Below are 27770 nucleotides of genomic sequence, written 5' to 3'. Positions count from 1 at the left end.
TATTAATCTGTAATGGATTTGTTATTGCTCTTTTAAATGAATTAGGGAATAAATATTTTTAAATTTGCCATTGCCTCTAACATGCTACACTGCAGTAGATATAACCCCCATAAACAAACAATGGCCCTTTGGGGAGGGTGTCAGTGATTTTTTAAGAGTGTGAAGGGTTTGTAAGCCCCCAAAGTTTGAGAAACACCGCTCTGAAGTACAGGGCATTATGCAATAAAACTCTCCTGGCTTTTGGTTGAGATGTGAAAGTTTTCTAAGCTACAGGAGAAGGATTGGCAGAAGTTGCCCATCCACTTAGCCAGGGCCCATTTCTACACTGATTTGGGGATGTACAGTGAAACGACGAGAAAAGCTAACTGTGAAACACAAAAACGTGCCAAAAAAAAAAAAATAATTCGAAGGCCCACAGCATTGGGGGAGGAAAAGTAACCGTGATTCCCTCGTGGGGACCCAAGCACGCTGTTTTCTTCTGCATGTGGCACTTGTGGTTTGAACTCTAACTCAAAGTTATTGAGGCCGCTGGGCCAACCTCATGTATTCACTGAGCCACAGAGTGTGTGTTCTGCGAGCACCTTCACAGGGCTGGACTGTGGTCAAATTCGGACCCGGTCCCTGCTCTCAGGACACTGAAATTCCTAGCCAGGGAGACTCAGTAGGCAAATCAGCATGCGTGGACAGGATCATTCATTAATTTGAAGAGTGACGCAAAGGAAATGAATGGGTTGAAATGACACAGTAATTTGGAGGAATGAGAAATAAATGCATACAAGGTGCCTGGCAAAAGCTTTTCTAAGGAGGCTTCATTTGAGCTGAGATGGGGGTGCTGGGTGGGTAAGAAGGAGAAGGGTAGGAGCCGTTCTGGCAGAGGGAACTACACTTGCAGAGGCGCCGACAAAGGATATGACTTGGTGGGAGTGAGGTGAGCCCTGGAGCGGGGTAGGGGGGGAGTGTGGGGGATGATGGGGATGGAGCAATCGATGGGTAAGGATCGGACTTTATGGGGCATTGGAGGCCCTGGCGGAGGGTTTGATTTTAATCCAAGTGTGATGAAAGGTCATCGGAGGGTCCCAAAGCAAGCGAAAGAGGTGGTGTGATACCTGCTTCATAAAGAACCACCCGGCATGTGGAGAGTGGATTGGGGGAGGGGCAGTCAGTGGGGAGGCACGAGAGGATGCAGAGAGCGGGGCAGGAGGCTCCTGATGTCATCCAGGTGAGACTGGATGGCGGGCCCTGGGCAACAGAGAAGTGGGCAGATCTGAGATCTAGTGTGGAGTAGAAGAGAGCGGACTTCCTGACGGAAGGCTCTGGGGATGAGGCCAGGGGCATGAACAAACATAGCCTCTGGTTTGGGTTTGAACCACCTGTGTTTTCTCACATCCTGGCAACAAAACTCTGCAAGGTCATTCGCATTATACCTACTTGGAGATTAGGAAACGGAGGTCTCAGTGACTTACTCATGGATCCATAAGGCCCCTTCCCAGCATCAAAGCAAGTCAGAGGTCACTGCCACTGCCCAACTCTGTCTGTGGCTTCCTCTCCCTGGTGCCACACCTCAGCTCTCTGCTCCAGCCCAGATGGTGACGCCAGGTGAGGACCTGAGACAGAGGTGAGAAATGGGACCAGCTGTGCCCGCTGGCCACCAGCCCAAGCCGAAGTTTATTGGGACTGGTTTACTCACATTGCAGGTGTGTCTTGGTTCCCAGAGAAAGGGAGCTTTATTCTTCAGGCTCCGTGATGCCTCTTGACAGGAGACGTGGGAGCCCTCCTGAGAAACAGTTCAGCCTTTATAAACTGAAGGGGGTGAAGGCTGTGGAAGCAGTTGTGAGAATTTTTTTTTTTTTTAAACAGAGAACAGGAGTATTTATTTATTTATTTTTAAATTTATTTAGTTTTGGCTGTGTTGGGTCTTCGTTTCTGTGCGAGGGCTTTCTCTAGTTGTGGCAAGCGGGGGCCACTCTTCATCGCGGTGCGCGGGCCTCTCGCTATCGCGGCCTCTCTTGTTGCGGAGCACAGGCTCCAGACGCGTAGGCTCAGTTGTTGTGGCTCACGGGCCTAGTTGCTCCGCGGCATGTGGGATCTTACCAGACCAGGGCTCGAACCCGTGTCCCCTGCATTAGCAGGCAGATTCTCAGCCACTGCGCCACCAGGGAAGCCCCCAATTGTGAGAATTTTAAACATCAACCACTTGGGTTGAGAAAAAAGGAACTGACTGTGCATTTCGTTCTGGTAGTGGGACGATTGTTTATAAATTTTTTTTTTTAAGTTTTTTTACAGCCATCAAGCTTACATAGTAAGTACAGAGGCTGAATGAAAGCGGGGCAAGAAGCAATGCAGCAAAGACCAAATGTCTTCAGTCCTACCTGTGCTCACCTTCCGTGGGCAATGACAAGTCCCTGCTTCTTTGAGACTCAGGGCAGGGCAAAGCTACAGAAGTCTAGGCAGATACAGAACGTTGGATACAGATGTGCAGTAGCCAGTGATACTTAGCTCACTGCTGCATGGCTGTGGGGATGCATGAGACTGGCCGCTTCTCTTCCTTCCAGTTAGCCCGGGAGCCCTTTCACAAATAACTTTCTGCTTTGGGAATTGGAAATGCACCTTGGCAGTGATTATCTGCTTGCTCACCTTTAGGGCAGCCTCTCTCCTTACACCCCCCCTGGTTACTTTGCATACTCACGCATATATCTTGCAATTTAAATTTTTATATTTTATTCATACGTGGAGGATTATTCCCGCAGCTTAGTAAAGCACTAAATATTACATGAATGTGATTCAAACATGTCCATTCCATAAAACCCGTTTATATGCTGTCATTTTCTACAGCATTAAATACATTTTATATCATCAGAAATTTCATGGTATATTTAAAAATGAATTTCTACTTAGCTTAAATGCATTAAGGATTATCCTAAGAGACCCGGCTCAAAATGCAGTCATGTTTATTTGTAACTGCCAGAAAATGGCTTGCAAAACTGTTAGTGTGTTTTATTATTCCCTGCCACCGGAGTACTTGCTTGTTAATTAGAGAAATTTCAACTGTCATGGTTGGCAATTATAGCTTCTGTATCATTGTCTGTTATGAATAGTCAATGAGGGCTGATTAATATGCATGAGCGGCAGTATATATAGCGTGTGCATTGGACCACAATCCAGCTGCCAGAGTCACTCAGAGGAGGGAGTGGTGTGTGTGCGCGTGTGTGTGCGTGCGTGTGTGTCTGTGTGTGCGCGTGCATGCTGCTGCTAGGGAAGGGAGCGTGGAAGGGGAGAGAGTTGTCTGCAGCCTCTGAGGAGAGCACCGCCAGCGTGCAGTGTCGTGTCGCAGCAGCACCTGGCACCTGAGGCTCTCCGAGGACACTTTCATGCCTGCATGCTGAAGGCGCCGTTCCTCCCGGGCGCCGGCGAGTCCTGCAGCCTTCGTCTGCCGGTTCTCTAAACATGGGATGCGGTTTGTGCAGCCTGCAGAAGCCAGAGGAGCAGTACAAATTACTCTACGAAGTTTGTCAGGTAACAGCACGCCGCCTCTTTTCCTGTGGGAGCGGCCGGGCACTCACCTGGCTGAGCGTAACTTCTGGGGAAGGCATTGGGGATTTCTGTGCGTGTGTGTACTTGGAATGTGACAGCCTCTCTGACGTTTCTGCATATTTTCTATTAAGTCTCTTAGGTGGTTTCCTTTACAGTGGCACCTAAATGCCTGTGTTTGAATATTTCAGTAGATGCTGAGGGCCGTAAGGTGTGGTTCAAGCTATAATGTCACAAAGCTCCTTTACAATTGCCCGCTCTCCCCGGAGTGGCGGACAGATGTCCTAGGCAGGGTCAACGCGTGGTCACGCACCCTCTGAGCAAGTTGCAGGAGGCGTGGAGGATGGTTAATGCTGGCACGGCTTTGTCTCTGTTTACGAATAGTTGTAAGGTGCTCTTTTCAGGAGAGCACAGGCGTCTAAAGCACTCTTCAGTCTCTCAGCAACTTCTCGTAACAGAACATGTGGTTCAGATTCACGCTTCACACTTGCCATTTCTATACCTCCTCCTGTGAAAACTTTAAGAACTTCCAGAGCGAGTGGCTTGATCTCGGGTGCTTTCGTCCACAGCCGATGACTCCTCTAAACTTCTGCAGCGTCGCTAGCAGGAAATTTCAGTGGAGATGAAATGGGGTATTTACGGTACGACCCAGAGAACTCACCTTATGTTCATGCTGAGTGTTTTATTTTTTTAACATTCCGGTCTTATCCTCACTAGGAGGTTTTCACACTGCTATACCTGACAGTTAATGATTTTCCTCTTAAATTATTCTAACTCCTTCAAATTTTTCTCCAGTAATCAGAAAATCATAATTCTGTTACAGAGGAATGTTAACATTAGCACATTAGAAGAAGGTTGTTATACTGAGAAAAACGGTGCTTGCTGTTTAATTTATGACAATACATGGTATATTAATATAGTCTTCAAAGGGGCTAGAGTCAGCTTAAAAAAGGATTTGATTAGCCATCAATTGGGTGCCATTTTTGCATGCGCCAGCAGAGGGCGCTTAGCATTAAAAACACAGCGAGACAGTGCTGCTTGTGAGTTGGCTGCCTCAGTGGACAAATTCTAATGATTGGGTGAATAAAAGGGATGGGTGCGGGTGTGTGTGTGCGCGCGCGCACGCTCCGGCACTGAGGCATAGAGAAGGTCAAAACAAATCTTTTGGGACTTAGGCGCTCTTAGGTGCTCTCCTCCTGTATGGAGAGCACATAGCTTACAAAAAACAATCCTCTTAAATAAGTTTGGGAAATAATACTTCTGACGTATGACTTCACGCTCAGGGCTTTGCTGGATTCTCGTCCTTTCAGAGCAGTCCGAGGGCACATTGGAGGTCTGGGTAGAAGTGCTATTGCCACTGGAGATCTGGCCCCCACCCCTTATGTGATCATATGGTAACGTTGTAATCCTAAATTTGCCAAGTTACCATGTGCAGTGAGCCCTGGTGCTCAGTGAGTCAGGCATTCAGAAGTGAAACAAGCAGAACGACAAAACGATCACCAAGGTGGTTGTATGCGGTCACTCACCGCTGCATATAAAATAAATGCTCTGTGTAACAATGGAGTTATAATAACTTGCTTTCTGTTCTTTTAACCATCAATGCATGCAAGTATTATTTCACATACATTGCTGTAGATGTAAGAATTAAACTGGCACCCTCCAAAAGGCAACCCTACCGCATTTCCTGTAAATCTGCATTAACTTGTGCTTTATTTGTCTGTGTTATTTGGGCTCCTCCCCTCTCTGCCTTCAAAAAGAGGGAGCCTGGCTTTTGTTTGTTTGTTTTTTTACTAGGTGAATTTATATGGAAATATTTCTGGCCAAAGCATCGTGCAGTAAATTGCTGATAAATGACTTCCATCTGGAATACACTTTGTCAGCAATTTGGGAAGCCATGCAGATTTATTTTCAGGAAACTCAAAGTACTTTTCAGACCCATTACCCTTGTGCCAACTAAGTAAATTTCCCCTTTCTCCCATTCTTTGGAAGTCCTGAACCGTAGCATAAAGGAATTCACAAAACACTTGCAGGAATTAATAATTGCATTCCCACTCTTATTATGCAAAGCCTTATTAGAGCAGAGAAATTAAGGTTTCCATAAATTACAGTTCCAGAAGGTCCGGTGTGTCTGGCTTCCGTAAGCGCTTGTAACAGCAGCACAAAGAGGATCAAATATTCTGGGGCTCAGACTAGATCCTTTCCTCATCCAGAGATAATTCAAAGAGATGCTCTTCATTAGGGCCTTTGGCAAGCTGCCCACAGTTTCTTTTAGGGGCTGCTGTGAACTTAATGATGCAGAACAATGGCTTTGCCTCTTGTTGCAAACATACCTTATTGTACCTTTAATCACAATAGAAAAACACCAACAACACAAAGTTGCCTGGTCTTTAAAGGACGTTGCAGAGTGCACACATCCCAGTGATCTGCGCCGTGTGTTAAGGGATGCGTTGAGATATTTGGAGCTCTTCGAAGGAGAGTATAAGGTGTGCCTGCTGCCCACCCTGGGGTTGTCGGATCAGGTGACTTACAGCAGTTCTTTGTGCTTTTACGGTGACTGTGGCGTCCTGTGGAGCATCGAGACAGGGCCCCTGCCTGTGTGAGATTTAAAATTTAACTTAGCAGCTGCTTCATGCTTCGGAAAGCCTTCACTTGCCTAGGGTGACTTAGAATACTCAGAAGCACTGTTAAAGTGAAAGGCTGGGCAAGTGAGAAGGGAAGATGCTTTCAGGTTATCAAGGGGTGCAGTCTTCTTCTTGGATAAATTAATTGGCCCTGGAGATCTCACGTTCACAGGGTAATGGGACAGGGAGCGTCGCAGCTCTAGGGCTGCGGCTGGAATCCGGCTAAAGCTGATGACCTGTTGTGCGGGAAGGGTGTGTGCAGAGATGAGGAGGTCTGCGGCTCAGCTGGCTTTGTGCCCGTGACTCCACCCAGCTGTGCCCCTCCAGGACCAGGGAAGGCCACCCAGGGGACGCTCTGAGGAGGCTCTTCCCACGAACGGAGGCCTGGGGGAGGGTAAAGGAGGGACACACTAGGCAGTATCGTTCATTCCTCCCGCCTCCTCTGAGGTCAGCCAGAAACTCAGCATTAGTGACCTTTGCTGTTTGATTACACAACAGAGAAATAATTCTGGTTGGGACTTAGGCTTCAAATGAAAAATTATAACAGCTAACACTAAAAATCTCTAAAAATCTGCATGCACATTTTCAAGATGGCAAGTAAAATGTGTTGATAAATGGCAGTGATATTCCTTTCAGCAGCCTCAGTACTTTTTAAAATTTTTATTCTTTTATTGAGGTATAGTTGATTTACAGTGTTCCAGGTGTACAGCAAAGTGATTCAGTTATACATATATATGTAGGTATGTATCCTGTTTCACATTCTTTTCCATTATAGGTTATTATAAGGTATTCACCATAGTTCCCTGTGCTATATAGTAGGTCCTCGTTGTTTATCCGTTTTCTATATAGTAGTGTGTATCTGTTATCCCCAAACTCTAACCATAGTAGTATCTATCGAGCACTTACTACATGCTGGTGCCGTGCTAAGCGCCAGCCATGCATTTCCCCGTCAAATCCTCACAGCAGCACCAAGAGATAGGTGGTGTTATTATCCCCATTTCAAAGATGAAGAAACTGAAACACAAAGGAGTTATAAATGGGGCCAGGAGCCACATCTGTGCTATAATTCTAAAGTTTGTGCATTCTTCTCTTGTATAAATCATTTTCGTCAAAGTCACCAATGTTATATGGAACACTTGGGTTGGTTTTTAAAATTTGCTCTTGCCTTTGTGGGGCTCTCTTGCAGACACCACGGTCTCACTCGAGCCATGTGTGCTTAACACCTCTGTCAGCCTGCTGTTACTTGGATCTGTTTTCTTACAAATGAGAGGGGTTTCCGTAGAGCCTCTGGTCATTCACGTGGGGCAGGGCATGGGAGGGGGAGTGGAACAGAGAGTTCTCATTAACCCCCCAGGCAGCTTTAAGAATGGATGATTTGAGAAAGCTTCTGTTCTTTTGCCTCTCAGTTACAAAAAAAGTATCATATAAGAGGATTTGTGACTCTTTCTGCCATAGATGTTGTTGGTTTTGAAAAGCCAAAACTTCACCCAATAACTGTGACTTGCCAGAAAACTAAAGATGTATGTCTTTGTGACCCTTTCTCCCTCACTCTATTAATAAGCCAGTTGACTAGGAAAACACAGATTTCTATAGGAAATGCTAACGCAGAGCAACAAGTTTAAGGAATATTCTGGAAACTTGAGTGTACACAGCCCTATTTTCATATTTAATTAGCTACATTCAGTACTCAATTAGATGAATTTACTGCTTTAAAGCAAAGCAACGATGAGTCCGCTGAGGGTCAGCCCAGTGGTCGTACAGACTTAATGGTGGTTAATTAGATGAACATAAACGTGACCTCTACACAGCAGTGTTGAGCCTGGCATCCTTTTCCTGCAAGTAAGAGTGTGCTCGCTTAAACGACCTATCGATAGATTCTAAAAGCTTTGTTTCAGAAATGACTTTCCATTCTGCATTAGTTTAAGCAAAGCAGGTATGGAAAAAGAAAGCCCGTCTCCTCCTGCCTTGACAAACTGGGGGCCCTTTATTGAGTATGGCGCCTGTCTGTCTATGGCTGAGGAGGTCACTGTTTACTGTCACTAGCTGTTGTCTTCTCTTCAGTTAACAGTGGGTCATAAGCCACTTTTATGTTAAGAACTGAAAAGGCAGAGGTTAGGGTTAGACCAGGGCTTACCCCCCTCTTTCTCCCTGTCTCTTCTGTAAGTAGAAAGCTGTGGGGGAACCAGCAGGGAGTTGTCCTGCTTTCCTCATAGAACTGAGGCCACTTAGCTGCCACCCAGCTTAGATACCCTTGTAAGCATTCCCCTGAGGCCGGGCGCACCCCTGGATCCCTGCCCTGAGCCTTCCCATGAGGCCCTGCACACCCCTAGCTCCCTCCACTGAGCCTTCCCATGATGACCTGCACACCCCTGGATGTCTGCACTGAGCCTTCCCATGATGCCCCGCACACAGTATTCCCATGATACCCTGCACATCACTGTATCCCTGCACTTCCTTCCACTTGGTTTCCACGTTCTCTGTTCATTGAACCGCCTGGGAGCCCTCATCACCACATGTACCCTCAGCCCATGGCTGGTTGACCACGTGGGGTTTTGTATGTGTCTGTAGGGGTTGAGAAGCAAGAAAAGAAACAAGGGCTCTACTTAGGAGCCTGGAAGGAGAGGAGATGACCATGATTTGAACCCAAGAGGCCAGGAGGGAGAGCAGAGGGGATACAAGACATTTATTTTTCATTCATTCAGCCAACAGGTTCAACCAGCCAGCCACACTGCACTCTGAGCTCTGAGCTTCTCTGTGCGTTGCTCACCGGCTCCCCCGTGCCCTTAGAATAAAAGGAACCGTTTCACCCAGGCTGCAGGGCACTGTGTGACCTGGTCTCCTCTTACGGCTGCACAAGCCTCATGCCTCGCACCTCCCTGCTCTTCATCTGCCCTGATCCCCGCAGGGCTCCATTCAGCACCCAGAACCCACCTTCCTCCTTCCCTCCCCAGGCTTTCCAACGGACTGTTCCCCCCAACCTGCAGTGTAGTTCACTGATCCTTGAGGGCTCAGCTTAAACGTCCCTCTCCCTAGAGAGCGCCCCTGATCTGAGAGTCCCCCGACCCGCACCTGCATTGACCTTTCTCTGCAGAGTTTATTTCCTTTCTGGCACTTATCACAACTCACACACTTATGAACGTGCTTACCGTTTGTCTCCGACCCCAGCCCCCAGGAAAATGTGAAGTTAGGGACACTGCCTTGTTCTCTGTGGCACCCCCGGGCCTGACACGTAACCAATAACTAATCAGGACATATTTACCAAGTTAACTTCTGAATGAGGAATGGCTCAAGTGGGTCCCACTTTGGTCTGGAAAGGTGTACGTGGTGACACGTGAGGCCGGGTCCCAGGCCTCTAATGGCTCCCATCGGTATAGCTGCACACTTCCGTGACGCAGGCTGTCACAGGGGAGGGGACTGCCCCTCTCGCCACATTCCTGTCACCGGCCTGCCATGGCCGGCGGAAACAAACATGGAGCAGTGAGAAAAAGTGCAGTTTTTATACGTGACTTCTTACCCGCATCAGTAATGCAGGGAGAGGCCATGGCTAAGTTGGGGAGGTACAGAGGAATACCGTCAGCAGCTCTGGGTAAAGGCCCACCAGAGCCAAAATAACCCTCCCGCACTCTCCGCCAGCGTGGGATTCAACAGGGAGCACAGCATCCTCTCTCTGAAGCGCACGGAGCCGTGTTCCTGGCAGCGTCCCCTTCAGTGATATGGCAGGTGTCATCATATGAGTGAGATGCCGTCGGGCCATGCGGCGGAGAGGCAAGCACAGAACTGTCAAGAATGAATTCATCTACTTCAGATGGCCTGCGCTCCTATTTCTTCACCAAGGGTATATTGCATTGTGTGCGTCTGTTGGGGAACCTTGGGGAAGCGGTCTCATTCCCAGGCTACTGGTCCCCTGACTGGCAGGATCGTATTTTTTTCAAATACATTTGATTATACTCATCAGCTTGTAGTAAGAAATCATTTGCAAAATAGTGCAGAAGTGAAAGAAAGTTAGTGGCACCAGTGTTCACTTGTGGAGAACACGGGTCTTGAGTGGCAGTAGGGATCAAGGAAAGCTTTTCTGACTTTTGAAGCGTCTCCAGAAGTTTCTTCGAAGTCGTTCGTTCTCCAAGTATGGTTGGTCCTAGACCGGCAGCGTCACCATCACCTGAGAGCTTGTTAGAAACGCAGATTCTCCAGCCCCACTCCAGACCTGCTAAGCCAGAATCTCTACAAGTGGCGCCCAGCAATCTGTGTTTAATAAGCCCCCTGGATGAGTCTGGTGCTCGTTCAAGTTAGAGAACCTCTGTTCCACGTTAAAGCAAAAGTACTGGAAGAGGACTCTTTCGCTCCCTAAGTTTTCTGGCAGATTTTCTTAAGTCTTCCTCTAGATAAGTAGGCAGCAAGACAAGCTCTTATCTCAGACATTCAAATGCAGATCGAAAATTTAACCACCTGTTGGTTAATACCAAAAACGTTACTTTGCTTAAGCAGGGTTTTCAAGGGAATAGTTTTGTACTCTCTAGTTGACAAGCGAAAAACTGTAGGTCAGTGAAGTTTTGTCCACTGTCCTTCTCAGAGCCACCCCAGGCTCTGAAGTTATCCTGTATCCTCCTAGCCACAGACCCTCCTGCTTCTACAAACACTTCCCTTCCCAGTAGTAAATGGGAAAGTAATCTAAAGTGATGCCGAATAATGTCGATGATGATGGGCAGAGTCCTCCTGCCAGAAGAAAGTGTGTTTTTAGAAAGGACCTTGTTACCCAAATGAATCCTGGTTTTCAGAAATCTGGAGGAAGTAGGTTTGATCGGGGACTTCTTGGTGGTGATGAGTCATTTAGCTGTCACCAGAATGACAGTTCATGACTTACAGACCCCACTTCTGGGGGACATCCAGGCTGCAGGACTTGATCTAACTGTATCTGTCAATTAAACGACAGCATTGGCCAATCGTAAATAATTCTCTTAGGACACGTCTCTAGTTCTTTTGTCAGATGATCAGCATTTTTAGCGGTTCTCATTAAGTGTTGCCAAATTACGCCCCAAATAAGCCTCTCTGTGTAACACGCAACAGCGTGTGAGTGTCCGCCTCTCCTCACCCCCACTCCCACACTCACTGGGTATTAAGAAGAGTCTCACTTTTTTTTCCCTCTTTTTTGCTTTTTGCCTATTTGATAGCAAAGAACAGTGGGAGAGGAGAATGGAATCTCATTTGTAACTTTCATTCTGACACCAGTCTCAAGGTATAAAAATCCCTCTAGGACAGTGGTTCTCGAGTGTGAACAGGCATCAGAATCACCTGGAAGGCTTGTGTAAACACTAGGTCCCATGCATCACCCTCCGGTTTTAGATGCTGCTGGTCTGCGTACCACCCTTTGAGAACCACTGCTCTAGGAGATAACATAGGTACTTACATGTAGGTGGGTGGGTGAGTGGATGGATGGAAGGAAAGAGGGGAAGGAAGGACAGGATGTGAAGGAAAGGGGGGCATTTAGGGGATATACCTTTTCAGTTTCACTAATGCCAAATCATTTTTCATCATCATGGTAGAGAGATTCTTGTTGCTGCACATCCCTGTCGACACTTGGTACTGTCTGAATTCTTAACTTTTCCAATGTAATTTACATGGAGAGGTAGCTCACTGTGGTTTAAATTTGCTTTTCCCTAATCATCAATGAAGCTGAGCACATACCCTCGGTATACTCGGGGGGCTGGTTTCAGAAGCCCTTGCACAGACCCAAACCCATAGGGGCAGAAGTCCCTTACATAAAATGGTGTAGTCAAGTGAATGTAGTCAGCTGTCCGCATCCCTAGATGTGAAGCCCCCAAATACGCGGAGCTGACTGTGTTTTTTTTCATATGTACATTCATCATATTTGAGTTTCTTTTTCTGTGTATGGAGTCCCTGTTCAGGCTTTCCCCAGTTCTCTATTGGATTTTGCATCTTTTTCACTTGGCTTGTAGGATTTTTTAAAACATAGTCCGATACGAGTCCCTCGGTAGTTTTATACGTTTTCTCCCAGTTTGTAAACTATCTTTCCCTTCTCTTTAGGATGTCTTCCAATGAACCGAATCCCTTAATTGAATGTCATCAAATACATCAGTCTTTTCTGACAGTTTGTGCTTTTAGTCCCTGTTGGGAAACATGATCTCTACCTTGAAGTCATAGAACTACTCACCTGTTTTCTTCTAAAAATTTAATATAAATATTGCCTTTCACAGCACCTTTTTATATATGGTGTAAGGATGAAGTCCAACTTCTTTTTTTTTTTTTTTTTTTTGCGGTACGCGGGCCTCTCACTGTTGTAGTCTCTCCCGTTGCGGAGCACAGGCTCCGGACGCGCAGGCTCAGCGGCCATGGCTCACAGGCCCAGCCGCTCCGCGGCATGTGGGATCTTCCCGGACCGGGGCACGAACCCGTGTCCCCTGCATCGGCAGGCGGACTCTCAACCACTGCGCCACCAGGGAAGCCCCAGCTTCATTTTTTTAATATGGATTTTCCAGTACCACTTGGAGAAAAGCCTGTCTCTTCCGCATCAAGGGGCAATACCAGCTTCCCTGTGTGGTAGGGACTGTTTCTGGCCTTTCTGTTCTGCTCCCTTTCTTCCCTCGGCACCAGTATTGCACTTAGAGCATCTGTTATATCCTGCTGTAGTTATGCAGTAACTCTTGGTCCCTGATAGAACAGGGCCCTTCCCAGAGCCACCTTGGTGCATTCTTCTTGGCTGTTCATGGCGCTCTGCTCTTATCATTCGTGGACTTGGGAAGTTCAGCTTGTCAAGATAACATATGGGTAGTGTTCTTTTTCTCAAAGTGGGTGGGAGATTTACAAGTCTTCATTGTAGCGGTGTTTTCAATTACATATATCGTTGATATTTTTAAATTTATTCAATATTTAATAAAATAAAAGTATTCGTAAAAGACCCAAGAAGAAATAGCTCATTTTAAAACCTCCCCTTTCCCCCAATTCTGAAGGAAAGTAACTCACAAATAGTAAGGGGGGGGGAGTTGATAAGCTATAAGATCTTTAAAAAGTATAGAATACTACTTTATATTTTTCTTTACATGTAGCATTCTTCATCCATAAAAGAATCCTCTCAAACCATAACATTTGTTTTAACAGAAGAGAAGACATCCATAAGACTACAGGCAGAGCTGGCGTCTTTATAAACACATTTCCTAAGAGTTTGCATGTTTTTATGTAAAGAAGTCTTTGGCAAAAATGTTGTCTTTTTTGTGAACAAACAATGCGTAAACTAAATAACGCAGACACCTACTATTCAGAGCATTAAGCCAATGAAAACAGGTAATTTGTCAGACATCTGGGAAGATAACAGTTTCCTCCCTGTGTTAATAAGCATTTTACCATAGAATTACCAGACATGTTCCTGTTCTACCCCATGTGACAATTAATTATTCCCCTCCCCTGCCCAAAGTGTCAGTGGTTGTCGCACATAACATTCAAAGTGACGTGCATTTTAATAAAAGAAAACTCCAAAGGATGGGGACCAATTTCCCTCTAACAGGCAGCTTCTCGCTATTTGGGGAGCTGGAAAAACCTAGAGAGAAATAAGTATCCCTCATAACAATATTCCTTGTGGCATCAGGAGGTGAAAAGCAGTGGATGTTCCCCACCGCCCCCCGCCCCCCCCGCAGAATCATAGTAGTCTTTTACATGCGGGATTCCGTACCTTTTTATCTAGTTTTGAAATGCCCGGCATGAGTAACTTGTATTGCACATCCTCTCCGTGTTAGATACCAGCGACCCTATGCTGCACTTACCTGCATATATTGATGTGTTCCCATTTGGAATAATTCCTTAGCAAGGGGTGCCTCTCTTGCCCTCGGACTGGCATTTTCTCCTTTTTAGTTCTCGATCTAGCAACTTTGTAAGCCTAAGATTTGTAGGGTAGGGCTAGGTCTCTGGAAACTTGGCAGGAAGTGAAGTTTGAGTTGTTCGGCATGTCTGTCTCATCTCTCCCACCCCGATGAAGTTTCTGTTCAAGGTCTGCCATGGAGTGGAACCTGGAAGCATGTGGCTGTTCCCCTAAGACTGAAGGAAGGGGGGCAAATCAGTGTGAGAGTTAGTTCATCTCTTTTTTCTCAGTTGGCTCTGAGGTTTCAGAGCCGATTCTGTTCCCTATCCAGCCACAGTTAAGAAATGTCCAGACAAAGGAGGAAGCAATTCCAGCATCGTATTACTTATCCTTGAATGAATAGGGAAGGCCCGAGGACAATATAGTCTCATGATTTGGGGGTTTATGCTTATTAGCGTCCAATAAATAATAATAATAGCAATGATAAATGACTGAGTGTTATTTGCTGTGCACGTGGTTTATATACATGCGTCATACATATACGTGTAATTCTCACACAGCCCCTTAAAGTCCATGTATATTGTTAGTTCCATTTTACAGATGAGACAACTGAGAGTTAGCGAGGGAGGCTGACTAACTTGCCTGGGATCACGCGGCTGGTAAGGGGGAGAGCAGTTATCCTAACGCAGGACTGCCTGACTCAAGCAGAGACCTGAATGTGGGCAGATCCCCCTCACTCTTTCCTTCCACACACACTCAGAGGTCCCTCCGTGGTCCTGGTAACGTGCTAAGTATCAGGCATTGCAGTGGAAAGCAAAGTCCCTGCCCTGTGGGGTTGACATTCGTGGGGAGAAGGGAGGAGGGGGTCCGGAATTAAATCTTACACCGGTGAGCGTAAGGTAAACTGTAAAGGAATGTGGGTCAGCTACAAAGGCATCGCAGAAAGACCTAACCAAGAAACTGTGCATGGTTTTGTCCTCTTTTAAGTGGAGGTAGGTCTACAGCTTTAGAGGTTATATGATGTTATCAGTGTGATACCGCCTTCAAGTGGAAGTTCATCCTATTGTTTGATTAAGGCAGGAGAGGGATTCCACCTGAAGCTTACCCCAGTTGAGAGTCACCCTCTGGTGGTCCTACGGGCAGCATGTATTGAGTGCCTACTGTGTTCTCTGGGCCACATGCTGAGAGAAAGACTGAAAACAACCCCTGTGCTCACAGCATTCATGGCCTAGTTGAGAAGACAAACCGGAGACCTCGTTTTACTCAGAGTTGATGTATAAAAGGGGGAAACTCAGGGCCGTGCGATGGAGTAACTTTGTGCTGTGGAAAGTTGTCTGAGCCTCTCTGAACCTTAGACTCTTCCTCTGAAGCACAGGAATACAAACTCCCCCTCTTCCTAGGGTGTTGGGAGTGTGCAAGTGAGCTCTGATATGTTTGAGTGTATGTACGGCACGATATTGCACTGAACACTGTTACATATTGTCAAACAAGCCGATCTATGGGGACCAAGGGAGAAAGCCGGCATTTCTAGAGGAGGCGGGGGCAGCCAGGTCTCCAGAATTGGGTCAGAGAGGATCATCGTTATGGGTCGTAAGTCTCCAGGGCAATGCGTAAAGCGCTGCGAATGAATCCAGAAAGGCCAGCTTCTGGACATCACTGGGTACCACTGTAGCTAAGCCATTTCTGTTAAAGCAACAGTGGAGAACAGGGCTTTCAGGAGATGTCTGTAAGGCCAAGTCTTCCCCAAAATAATATGCAGAGGTGGAATGACGCCATATGTTTGGAGGAAATGCTCAGATTCGGTCATTTGTTCAATAGGTTATTTTTTTATTTTTATTTTTTCGGTACGCGGGCCTCTCACTGTTGTGGCCTCTCCCGCTGTGGAGCGCAGGCTCAGCGGCCATGGCTCACGGGCCCAGCCGCTCCGCGGCATGTGGGATCTTCCCGGACCGGGGCACGAACCCGTGTCCCCTGCATTGGCAGGCGGACTCGCAACCACTGTGCCACCAGGGAAGCCCCAATAGGTTATTTTTTGAACGCCTACCGTGTGCCAGGTCGGGACAGCCACTGATGATGCTGCAGTGGTTGCAAAGTTAACTAAAAAGGTTACGGCCCTCACAGTTCTCAACACTTAGAGATGGAGGGAGACATCGCCACGTTGCCTCTCGGGTGAAGTCACACCTGTGACCAGCACTCGGGGCACTTATAATGGGGATTAGGACTGAGTCATGGTGGCCAGGCTGGCTTCCTGACCTGTGAATAGTCACGGGTCCCCAGACAGAGGCTCTGGGGCAGAAAGAGTCCCGGATTCTAGGAGAAGCGTATCATTACCTTCACGTGCGCATGTCCCGCATATGCTTCACTATCCAGAGAGGGCTTTGTTTCCAGCATGCTATGCAAACTTTGACACTTACTCGTTGAGCTCCAGCCGACGAAAACACTTTTGAACGAATAAAAGGTCTGTGTAGGTGGTGTTGTGACTGTGTGACGTATATTTAAAAGAAGAAATGTTTTGATATTAACCATCTCCCTGCCAAACCAAAAAAGCTAGCGAAGGGGCTTCCCTGGTGGCGCAGTGGTTGAGAGTCCGCCTGCCGGTGCAGCGGACGCGGGTTCGTGCCCCGGTCCGGGAAGATCCCACATGCCGTGGAGCGGCTGGGCCCGTGAGCCATGGCCGCTGGGCCTGCGTGTCCGGAGCCTGTGCTCCGCAACGGGAGAGGCCACAATGGTGAGAGGCCCGCGTACCGCAAAATAAAATAAAATAAAATAAAAAGTTAATTAAAAAAAAATGCTAGTGGAGGGGATGAGGGCACATAAGTTGTCCGACTGTAGATTTTGAAAACAGGGAACTATATTCAATATCCTGTAATAAACCATAATGGAAAAGAGTATGAAAAGGTAAATCAACTATACTTCAATTAAAAAAAATTATTGCCTAAAATTAAAACAAGAATATGGAAAAGAATATATATATACACACACATACATATATAACTGAATCACTTTGCCATACACTTGAAACTAACACAACATTGTAAATTAACTATACTTCAATTTAAAAAAAATTTTTAAGTATGTATTTAGACTTATACATTCATATCAATAGAAAGGAGCCTATATTATTCCCAGATAGAGTTTGTATGCAAAGCCTAGGATAGCAGTTAGCACAGGTATTCAGCCAGAAGTTTCCTCTGGACACACACAAACGTTACCACGGCCGAGCTTGTTTTTCAGTGAGCTCATCCGACAGGCACGATGAAATGAGGTCGAACGGAAGTTCCCAGAGCTTCAGACTCTTGGTTTCTAACTCAACTAAGAAAAGGTTTTAGAAAGGAAAAACCCCTGACCCAAACCAAAACAGAGGGGAAAAAACTACTGTTGCCTAAGGCAACTGAAGAGAAACACAGTGTTTGCGCGGCTGCCCTCTGCCGCTGCGCGTGATGGGGAATCGTATTTTTGCCGCCAGCGGTCTTATTTCTGTTTCTCAGACCCACGCACCATTTTGCTGAAACACAGCTGCAAGTGAATTTCCACCCATCTGGGCACACTTGCTAACTCTACTGAAGCATCCAAACTGCAAATATCAACCGCAGCCATCTCCGTCTCCCCCTGTGATAACTTTACCCTTCAAAAATATTATTGCATTCTTTTTCCAGCCTTCTGTATGACATAATCAAAATCATGGACACACACTCGCCTCTCTCTCTCTCTCTCTCTCTGGAAAACCCCTACATTTCCTCATATTCTAATTGCGTTGTCAAGTGTTTTGTTTGGTTCATTAATTCCTTCCCAGATGATTTGCTCCTGGTAGGTTTCTAGCAAGTTCTACGTATGTCTAATAAATCATCTTAGAAAACGCTGCAGGTTCTTCTCCATCCTAGAGACTAGAGTCCTGCACCCCTGCAGGCGGTTTTATTCTCCTTCCTCTCACAAGATTATCCTCTTCAGCTTCGAGTATTAAAGCTCTCTAACCATCCAATAGCAGAAGAGAGATTGCAGAATGGAGGGCTGGCCACCCTCTCATTGGAGCACCCCATGGCTCACTTCCCTGCAACATACTCAGGGTTGTTTTGTCATCTAAACGAAGTTTCTCCAGGTGGCTGCAGGCAAGGGGTCCGTCTCCTCTGTGTCCCCTGCTGGACCTGAGAGTCAGGGGGATGACTGAAAGGACGTGCTACCCTGATGGGATGCTTCCATGTAACCAAAATGGAGAGCAAGAAAGTGAAATCAAGAGGTTTTTTTTTTTACATCTTTATTGGGGTATAATTGCTTTACAATGGTGTGCTAGTTTCTGCTTTATAACAAAGTGAATCAGTTATACATATGTTCCCATATCTCTTCCCTCTTGCGTCTCCCTCCCTCCCACCCTCCCTATCCCACCCCTCCAGGCGGTCACAAAGCACCGAGCTGATCTCCCTGTGCTATGTGGCTGCTTCCCACTAGCTGTCAAAGCAAGAGAGAGGCATGGACATATATACACTACCAAACGTAAGGTAGATAGCTAGTGGGAAATCAAGAGGTTTTAAGTGAGTATCCAGAGGATGTGAAAGGGTTTAGGGACACAGGCCTTGCTCCCAGGAGGTGACTGAATTGTTGGAGCAGGGGATTATGGGATTGTGTCTAGAAAGGCTGTAAGGCATAGGCCAGGTGTTGGGTAATCAGAAATAATCAAGGAGGGCCCCAGGGTCCACTGAGATTCATCCTACATTAAAAGTCATCATCACCTAGAGTAATCCCCTCATCTACAGGTGAGGAAACTGAGGCCCAGAAAGGACCCGTGGTTTCTTTTGACAAAAAGTATAATATTTTGCTTACTTTATCTTCTTGGTTCCCAGCATTTATCAATGACAAGACTCATGCGTATGTGATTTAGTACTTTTAACCCAGTTCATATTTTCTACAAATATCTCTAATTTTATTTTTGCTCAGTTCAACAAACTCATCATGGGCCTCCTATGTGCTAGGTATTCTGTGCAGTTGAAATATGCAATTATTCTGCCGTTCTTATTGCCCAGAGTTTAATCACCAAAAAAAAGCGAGGATCAATTATTATAATGGGGTCGTAGTTTAAGCCCTTCAGTGCCTGTGAAGTCAAGAGGGAGAGTCATTTTATTTCCTATTTCAGAGGTGATAAATATCCTAGAATGTCATCATTATTCTTTTCGTGCCGTTTGTAAATCACATTTATAAATCTTTGAGAAAGGAGTACCAACTTAAGTTTATTTTTGATTCATAAAGGTTCTAAATCTTCCCAGTTTCTGTTTCTTCCACCGTAGATGTCTCCAGAGTTGGTTATTCCCACTCATTTTCATTGGTTCTTCTTTCCCAGCCAGTATTTCCAGAAATCTGCATTAATTTCTCACAGCAGCCACGAGGTAATTGCATATTTCAGTGGAGGTAACTTAGGGTTTATACAATCTATTGATGTAAAGTTGTTCCTGGGCTCTGGTTGCAAGGGAGGGGTCTCAGCAAAGTATGACTGTTTTGGCAATCCAGGAAAGATGTGTCCGGATTCATTACTGCACGTAAGCACTCCTAAACGGAGTAGTCGTACATATTACAGATGAGATGTGAGCTGGTAGGATGAAGTGTTTTTCCTTTTGGAAATGTTATTCAAATTTAGAAATACATCTGAACCCAGCAGAAAAGAGGCAAATATTTTCTCCTCTAACCTAAATTTCCTTAACAAATTGAACAGTAACTTGCAATTAAAAACATAGACTCTTCCCAAAGTTGAGGACAGACATGAGGTTAGCTGTAAATTATGTCAACTAGATAAGCAGTGAAATGGCACCCGTCCCCCAGTTACGCAGCATCACTCTCCAAAGTGATTCTGTTAGCATAAAATATGGAGTCATGTTCCCGACTCTGAGACCACTTGCGCAACAAGGGCTGTCCCCAAAAAACAGAACAAAACCAAACCAAGGGCTGTCCTGCCAAACTGCAGGCTTCAATTCTGCAGTTTTTCTTTCCCTTCTTACCTCTCCCTGTGGGAAGATCAGGAGATTTTTCATAATGAAAATGCCCCCAGTTAGCTATCGTAATACCGCTTGGAACTGCTGATGTCCAGTAACGGTCAAAACTAAAAATCCCAAAATTCTTGTCAGTGGACATGGTTTGCATTTTTCATACTAAAACACCAATAACGTGGGACAGTTTATGTGAAGGACAGAGAGTGTTAGGAGCAAGTGGGTGGAGCTCCGCTTTTTGAAGCTGGGGAATATGTGTCCCGTTTGCCAGAGAGGATTGTTGAGATTCGAGATTGAGTAGCTTTTTCAATCAATCAGCAAGATAAACCGTTCTTCCTCTTCTAATCTAAGCTCCTTATGGCTTTCCCGCAAAAGGGTGGAGATCCAGGATTCCAGAGTCTTAGGAAGCAAAGTCTCCAGCAATAACTAAGAGCTTCGGTCGGGGCAGGACGCTCTCAGCGTCCACGTGACCTTGTGAGGAAAGCACCCCAAGAAGGAGGTGGGAGCAGAGACTTAGGACCCCGCCCATTACAGAGAGCCTCTAGGCAGGAAGTAACCCAGTAGCAGAACCACCCACATTATCAAGAAACCCAGGACCTGCCTAGGTCCCTATTCAGTTCAAGGTGTTGAGATTTGGAGCTTGCGTTCGTTTTGTCTTGATAGTCACACCTCAACAGGTATTTTACTTTGCAAAGAATGCTGCATTTGGAGTTAGTAGTTCAGGGGAGCTTGAACTTGGTCTCCTGTTGAATAGCTGTGGAACCCTTAGGCAAGTCACTTACCCTCTTGAGTCTCAACTTCCTGTGAAAATGGAAAGAACTCTCCTGGTGGTTGGGAGGTCTCCACTTTCCAAATATCTCTTTGGTCTGCTTGTGCCACTCAGTCGCCTCGTTCCTAGCCTCTTCCAGTCCATTGTTCACACAGCAGCCAGATGCTATGATCATGTTTCTAAGATGTAAGCCTGAACACGTAGCCTTTGAGTCCTGTCACCTCTCTAGCCCCCCCACCACCCTCGCTTAAATCATCTCAGAACCAAAGTCCTACCTGTAGCCTCTGAGGGTCAACATAGGCTGCGCCTGCCCACCCCTCTAGTCTCATCACATAAGCATCTCTGTTCCACCTATCCTGATCCTTGTGTACCAGGTTTCGTCCAGCCTCAGGGCCTTTGCACATGCTGCTCCCTCCGTCTGCAAATATCTCTCCTCTCTTCCTCTCCACGTAAATCCTGGTTATTCTTCTGATTTATCCTCAACGTCTCTTCCTCAGAGGAGCCCCCTCTTCCCAACACCCGCCCTCTTAACCCTGCCAGGTTACGGGATTATTAGCATCTGTCTCCTTCCCTCAGTTATGGGATTATTAGCATCTGTCTCCTTACCCAGACTATGAGCTGCCTGGGGCAGCTCCCATTTCTGGTTTTGCTCACTTAATGCACTGGGGTTTCAGTAGGGGTATTGGGCACATAATCATTCCCAGGTTTTGTTATTCACGTGCTGATTGCACATGAATAAGTGATAGAGTGTGCAGTGCCTAAGCCTCGTGTATGGTACATGGAAGATACTCAGAAGTGCTAGACAGTATTTGTTCAAAGAATCAAGTAGCTTTGGTCTTTGGAGGACATTTCGAGTTCCAGCCCTGCTTTCTAGTTTTCCCCTGATGTGGAACTTTTAAAAATGCTTTTTAGGAAATTGGAGGTATTTGAGAAGATACAGCATAATTTATTTAGAAAGGTGATTATGGACAAGCCAACTAATGATTACTCCTATATGAGGACAGAAGGAAAACTAGCCATTCTCTAAACATTCAGGGGTAGTTTTATTTTCATACTGACACCAGGCCCTTCTCAACTGATTTTTTTTTTTAACCACTAAGACGACATTTAATTTCTACAGCGTTTTCTTCAAGGATCCTCCACAGTCATTTTAACAGACGTTTTACTAATCGGTCTGTAGACCACTAAATGAACTAGTTGGTGATGCAGGAGCCACAATTAGTTTTCATCTAAGTGATACGCATCATAATTTTATTTCTTTGGATAGAAAACCGACAACAAACAAACAAGATTCCAAATCGCTGTTGAGGTTACACAAATCCTTGAGAGCCAGGAAATCCTGTTCAAAGTGAATCAACTTTAGCTTTGATTTTCTTTCTGGAATTCATTGGTTTGTCGCCTGACCTTTAGAGATAGTTCTTTAGAGATAGTCAGGAAATATCGTAATCTTGTTAAGAGCAGCAAATAAAGTGCAGGTCGTTAAGGCCAGTAAGCATTTTTCACAAGTAGATCTCTCGGCCTGACTCCTCTTTGAGATTCAAAGGCTTCAGAAATTCTGAGGCTACTTATTTCATTACTGCTCAAGAATGTTCTTTTTTAACAAAAGACTACTTTTGCCCTAATTGGACTATTTTAAATGGTGTTTCGTTGCCAGAGCTTCACAACCTGCCTTGGGACATGGACATTCGTAGGACAGACAGGCTAAAATCTGATGAGACAACTTAGTGAGAGAAGAATTTAGAGAAAAGATAGATTCCCCTCTGCTTTGAGCTTCTCTGCAGTGAAGTAGGAAGGGACGGGTTAGTGAATATCATTACATGTGGTGCCATTACCACCACGAGTTCCTGGGAAAGGTGAGCCCACCTGGTTCGGCATGGAGGAGCCCACCCATCCCCAGCAAGGCGCGTCCAGTGAATGTCCTCCTTTGACGAGGATCTTTGTTCTTCCCACTTGAGAGTATGTTCGTTGTCTAGGGCCCACCCCTCTCTCTTTCTGATGACACCGTTTCATCCCAGTTTCATCCCACCATCCCTTCTTGGGGTCAGTATAATCAGCCATTAACACTTCCCTTCGCTTCAAGGCTGAGGTTGGGTCATAGCAGTCCAGCTGTGCTGCCCAGTGGTTAGAGCATGCACTTGAAGTTGGGCAGGCCTTGTTCAAATCCCCTCTCTCCTGCTCACGAGCTGCACATCTTTTAGGAAGCTGCCAGCACTCCTCGGGCTTTTACTTCCTGGCCCGTAAAAGCAGAGGTAATAGCGCTCACCTCACCATTGACCTTCTTACTGTGAAACGGGATGAAATTGTGCACGTAAAGCACTTAGCACAGCACCTGGCACAGAGCAAACACCCAGTCCTTGGAGTGCACAGCATCACATCCTTGAGATGGACGCCAGGATCCAGAAGAGGCTTGCTTTCCCCGTAAATGAGTGGAACGTAAGACCTGTTTTATGGGTGTTCTTATGTGATTTATTTGCAGCTAAGTTTGACAGCTGGAATTTTTAGGAACCACATGTGGGCCAGTATCTCCTGTAAAAAGTGGTGACTACGAGCCAGACTCCCTTCTAAGCCCTTTTCTACAAACCTTTACAACTCCATTTATAGATAAGGCACAGGGAGAGGTAGGTAATTTGTCCAGGTTTGTAGGGTTATAACAACAGCTAACACTGGGCCCTGTGCTTAGATCTTTGTCTCAAAACCCTAGGAGGGAAATACTTTTAATATCCCCCATTTCCAACTGGGACACTGAGGCACAGGGGTAGAATGATTTACCCAAAGTCACACGTCTGGTAAACGGAGCAGGGATTCAGACCCCTGTGTGTCTCCCCCCAGAGCCCCGACAGTGTTCATTCTTTACCCAGTGTTACTGGGCCTTGGTTACCACTGTATCAGTGCCTGACACATGATGGATTCCCCAGTAGTTCTCCAAATGAGTGAGGACAACAGATAGCTAGCGTTTATTGAGCCCTCACTCTGTGCAGGGCCACGCACCCTAATTAATTCTAACACCACCCAACGAGATAGGTCCTGCTGTAAACCCATTTCGCTGGTAAGAAAACTGAGGCACCGAGAGGTTAACTTGCCCAAGATGCTACAGCACATAAGTGACACAGCCTACATTGAAGCCGAGGCAATCAGCCCTAGGGCTGGAGCTTACAACCTTCACCGCGGACCCCCATCACATGTAAAACTCCTGCCTCTTCTTGCCCGTCTTCATGCAGTATCCGTTGGAAGCCCCTCCTCACTTGAAACCTAAATGACTGTGGTGACATGAAACATCACGAAACGTTGTAAATCCTGTGTGACGACAATTCTGTTGATGGCAGAATCTTCCTACACGTCCCTTCCTCTAATGGTCAGAGACCTGAGGGTAGAAATTTTATTCTAGCCAGCCCTCTAGTCTGAGGAAATCAACTAACAAATTTAAGTTTGTACAGGAGATTTATGAGACCAATATGAAGTTTATACCAAGGAGATGGAAGTGACATAAAGTGGTTTTCTTAAGGCTTTGCTGTGATGCTTGCAAAAACCTGGCCACGCTTTCTTCCTTCTACGTGCGGCTATATTTGCTGTTACCGTAGGAGACCATGCCAACGTGGATGGTTAAATGCAGTAAACTTGACGTGTAGAAAGAAGCGTGAACCCTTCTGAACTAAGCGTGCGTCTCCCAATTCAAGGTGAAAGCCACCAGCATCCTTAGCGGAAGGTCTTCAGATGCACAAACACTCTCTGTGCCTCTGGATTTCATCCCCGTTAAATGGTGATGATAGAAGCACCACCCTCATGGGAAGACTACGCGAGTTAACGTAGACAGAGCGCTTAGACTAAGTCTTCGTCTGGCAGGACAGCAGAGTGCTGTCCCCCTGTTGGCTGTATCACGATTGACGTGTCAGAGACTCCAGCATTTGGCCTCATGTATTCTGTTCACTCATTAGGTACCAAGGTGAGCGATGCCGCACAGAGAGCTTCCTCAGAGTGTTCAACCTGGATGTCCTCAGGGAGGACCCCTGTTGACAACCCTCCTGGTGCAGGGTGAGGTAGCTGAGCACCCAGCAGTCCCCTCCATGCATCCAGGACTCAAGTGTAAATGCCCGTAGGCCAGGCCATCGCGCGCTTCCACGACACCCGACTCCAGAGCTGGGCAGCCGAGCGGGCCCAAGGCCAGCCCTTCTGGCTTTCACTGTGCGTTAGAGAAGGGCCCGCCTTCTTCTGGGCGGACACACCTGTAGCCCACCTGTCCTCATCACCTCCCGGCCTGGGCACGTTGCTCACGGTTGAGTCTGCGCCACTGCTGGAAGGGGGTGGACGGATATGGGGAGGAGAGAGAATGGTCCGAGAAAGAGAAAGAAGCAATTTCCCATTTTCTGATTTTTCGGTGAGGTCTGTCAATTTGGTATTTCTTATTTCTTTCCTCTCCATTAGGGATCAAGGTTCCTTTTTGACTTCTAGTGGTTCCACCTTGTCACCTGGAAGTTGAGAACCCAGGGACTTCAGGAGAGCTTAGCTAGGGCTGCCTTGTTTCTTCACAAACACTCCAAGACCTCTCTGGGCCTCATATATTTCATTCTCCAAAACATCAGAGGGTACTTTCCTTGATAGCACTTTGATCGTATCAAGAAATGGAACAGGAGACGCTTTAAGATTGAAAGCACTCCTCACGGAATATGTATGTATGTAACAAAATACAACACACGTTTTATTCTTGTTTGGAATCTGACAGTTATGAAAATGGACACATAATCAGGTTTGTGTCAATCTCAGCTATGAATGTAAGATCAGAGGAGAAAATGCTTTTGTTTCAAGAGTAGGAAAGACCATGAAATGCCAACAACTGTGCACGAGAGGAACATGACAGTCTGCAGATGCGTGAATAGGTCACTCAGGTGATAAATTATTTGCGAGGCTGCTACATGCCAGCCGCTGTGCTAAGCTCCGGGTGTCCTATAGTGAACAAAACACACAGTTCTTGCCCTTGTGGAACTTAGGGCCCCATGAGAAAATATCGGCCATCAACCGAAAATCAAATAAGTACGTAATTACACATCTCAAAACAGCTGTGAAGGGTGTGATCCCATTTGACTCAGCGACATCTCCTGTGGGAATGTTCTCCAGCATCACTAGTCTACAGGTAGAAACGGGGAGGCAGGTGATTGGCCAGAAAGATAGGCCAGGGCTTTTCAGATGAGTAAGAAAGAATAAGAGAGGGGCAGGGATGGTTGAAGACATTTGCGAGAACATCCTCCAGGGATGAACAGCGCTGAACCCTTGGAATGTGAAGGACCATATTTAACTGACTTGTAACCTGAAACCAGTCCCTCCTCCAGCATTAAATACATACCTGGAAAAGACACTCGCGTTTCAAAGAAGGACTTAAGGGACCTAGACTGTAGAGAGATTCAGCTGTAGAAACACCTTGTTTCCAAGTACTTACCACTGGGCTTTCCTATAATATGTTGAGCTGCTTCTTTAAATTACCACCTTTAAGATGAGGTTAAAGTATGCATGTTCATTTTGAGATGCAGAATGGTTCAAAACCACTGTAGTTTAATGGACCTCTGTGACCTATCGTTCACAATGGGATTTCGGGGTGATGAAATCAAGGCTTCCAAAAGGAGATAAGCACAATTTTGTTGATGAAGATAGGATTTTGACCTGAGAAGAAAAGCATCTTGTAATAGTGTAGGACTAATACTTTTTAATCTGAGTACATCTATGATTTTTAGCCTCTTTCTTTAAGACGTGTCATCTCTTTTATCACTCGGAGGCTGGTAGCCATGTATGTTCTATATTTAGGCAAAAAAAAAAAAACAGTAAAGCATTTTGAAACATCATAGGCTTAAGTTTGACAGAAGGAAGACTCCTCTGATAGGAATATTACCCAGGCTATACATTTCATCCACACAGGGCACTCAGAATATAATGAGGGGATCTTCCCGTTGAAGAAATACCAAACGTAGGAAAAAAACATCAGGACACATTTAGAAATTACCATGGACAAACCTCACTGCGGTCCTTACTGCAAACCGAATGCACCCGTACAGATGTAAGTTCTACTACATCGGAACTGAGGTCTCTGTGAGTGTAGTCTCCTTGTTCATACCGTCTTGAAAGTGAGTACTTTGCACAGAAACATATTAATTTGAACACCATTTGTTCACTAAGACCCATATTCCTTCTTCACCGCCGTAATACCCCTCTTTTAGATAAGTTGGCCTTCCCTTTATCAAGCCCCAGAGCAGACTATAAATTTGAAATAAATTAAGGCAGACAGGAGTTTGCCTGAATGAAAGAAGTTTTTTTAATCCAACCTAAATCAGGGCTTGAAACCTTTTACTTTTCGGTATGTAGTTTATTATCGTCTGTTGCTTCCAGTGGAATCTAAGTTTTAATTAGTTTGACAACATAGGTGTGATATTTTACAGAATGCAATCACTGCCCCTGTATTTAATTAAATGAACCCTATCAAACCGGGGTTTTAGCCCGGGGCGTAATTGATAGTAGGCTGAATTGAAAACTGCATTAGCACTTTATACTGGGGTCGTTTGCACATGTAATAGAAATCGAGGTGATCGTGATACGCAGATCCTCAGAAACCAACTGTCTTCCCATAAATAGAAACGCATTGTCTAATTTAGAGAGACTATGCTCTGTCTTTTCCAGATAGATCTTAAAATACCGCGAAATGCTCATAATCATGTTGTAGGGCACTTTGAAAGCTCTCTGGCTCCTGTTTCGAAAGGTGATTTTAAAAAGCGTATGGCACTAGTTTCACCAGTGGAATTTCTAGGTAGACCGTGAAAACCAAGAGTCTTTCTAGGTCGCGAGCTTAGTTACCGTTCCAGCGCGTGTAGATTTTGCCTTCCTTGGCCAGATCCAACCTCTCATTAGATGCCACGGTGAAATGCTACCCACAGTGCATTTCATCTGACCATTTCTTAAGTGGCTTGCACATCCTGTGGCCTCATTTTTCCCCAAGAAATTCTTCCAAGTGGTATCCCATCAGCCAAGAGGGGAACAAGTCTCCCTGAGTAACCTCAGAAAATACTTGGTGAATGAGTGAAAGATGGACAGCTGGGTTA

The 27770-nt window shown here is 45.9% G+C and overlaps 1 protein-coding gene across 1 annotated transcript in view; it reads left to right on the top strand.

Annotated features, from left to right (window-relative positions):
- Positions 1–1917: 1917 nt before the first annotated feature.
- The window catches only part of PDZRN3 (PDZ domain containing ring finger 3), a 60658-nt gene continuing 34805 nt past the window's right edge, over positions 1918–27770 (top strand). Inside the window, exon 1 of the mRNA XM_022572544.3 lies at positions 1918–3513. Coding sequence (XP_022428252.1) covers positions 3445–3513 — 69 coding nt within the window. The 5' untranslated portion in view covers positions 1918–3444. The remainder of the gene's footprint in view (positions 3514–27770) is intronic.

The sequence above is a fragment of the Delphinapterus leucas genome, chromosome 10 (assembly GCF_059928025.1).
Source record: "Delphinapterus leucas isolate spDelLeu-1000000601 "Yukka" chromosome 10, BTC_Dleu_Yukka2, whole genome shotgun sequence".
NCBI lineage: Eukaryota > Metazoa > Chordata > Mammalia > Artiodactyla > Monodontidae > Delphinapterus > Delphinapterus leucas.
Note: the sequence above shows the minus strand (reverse complement) of the source record. Positions and strands in the feature narration are given on the sequence as shown.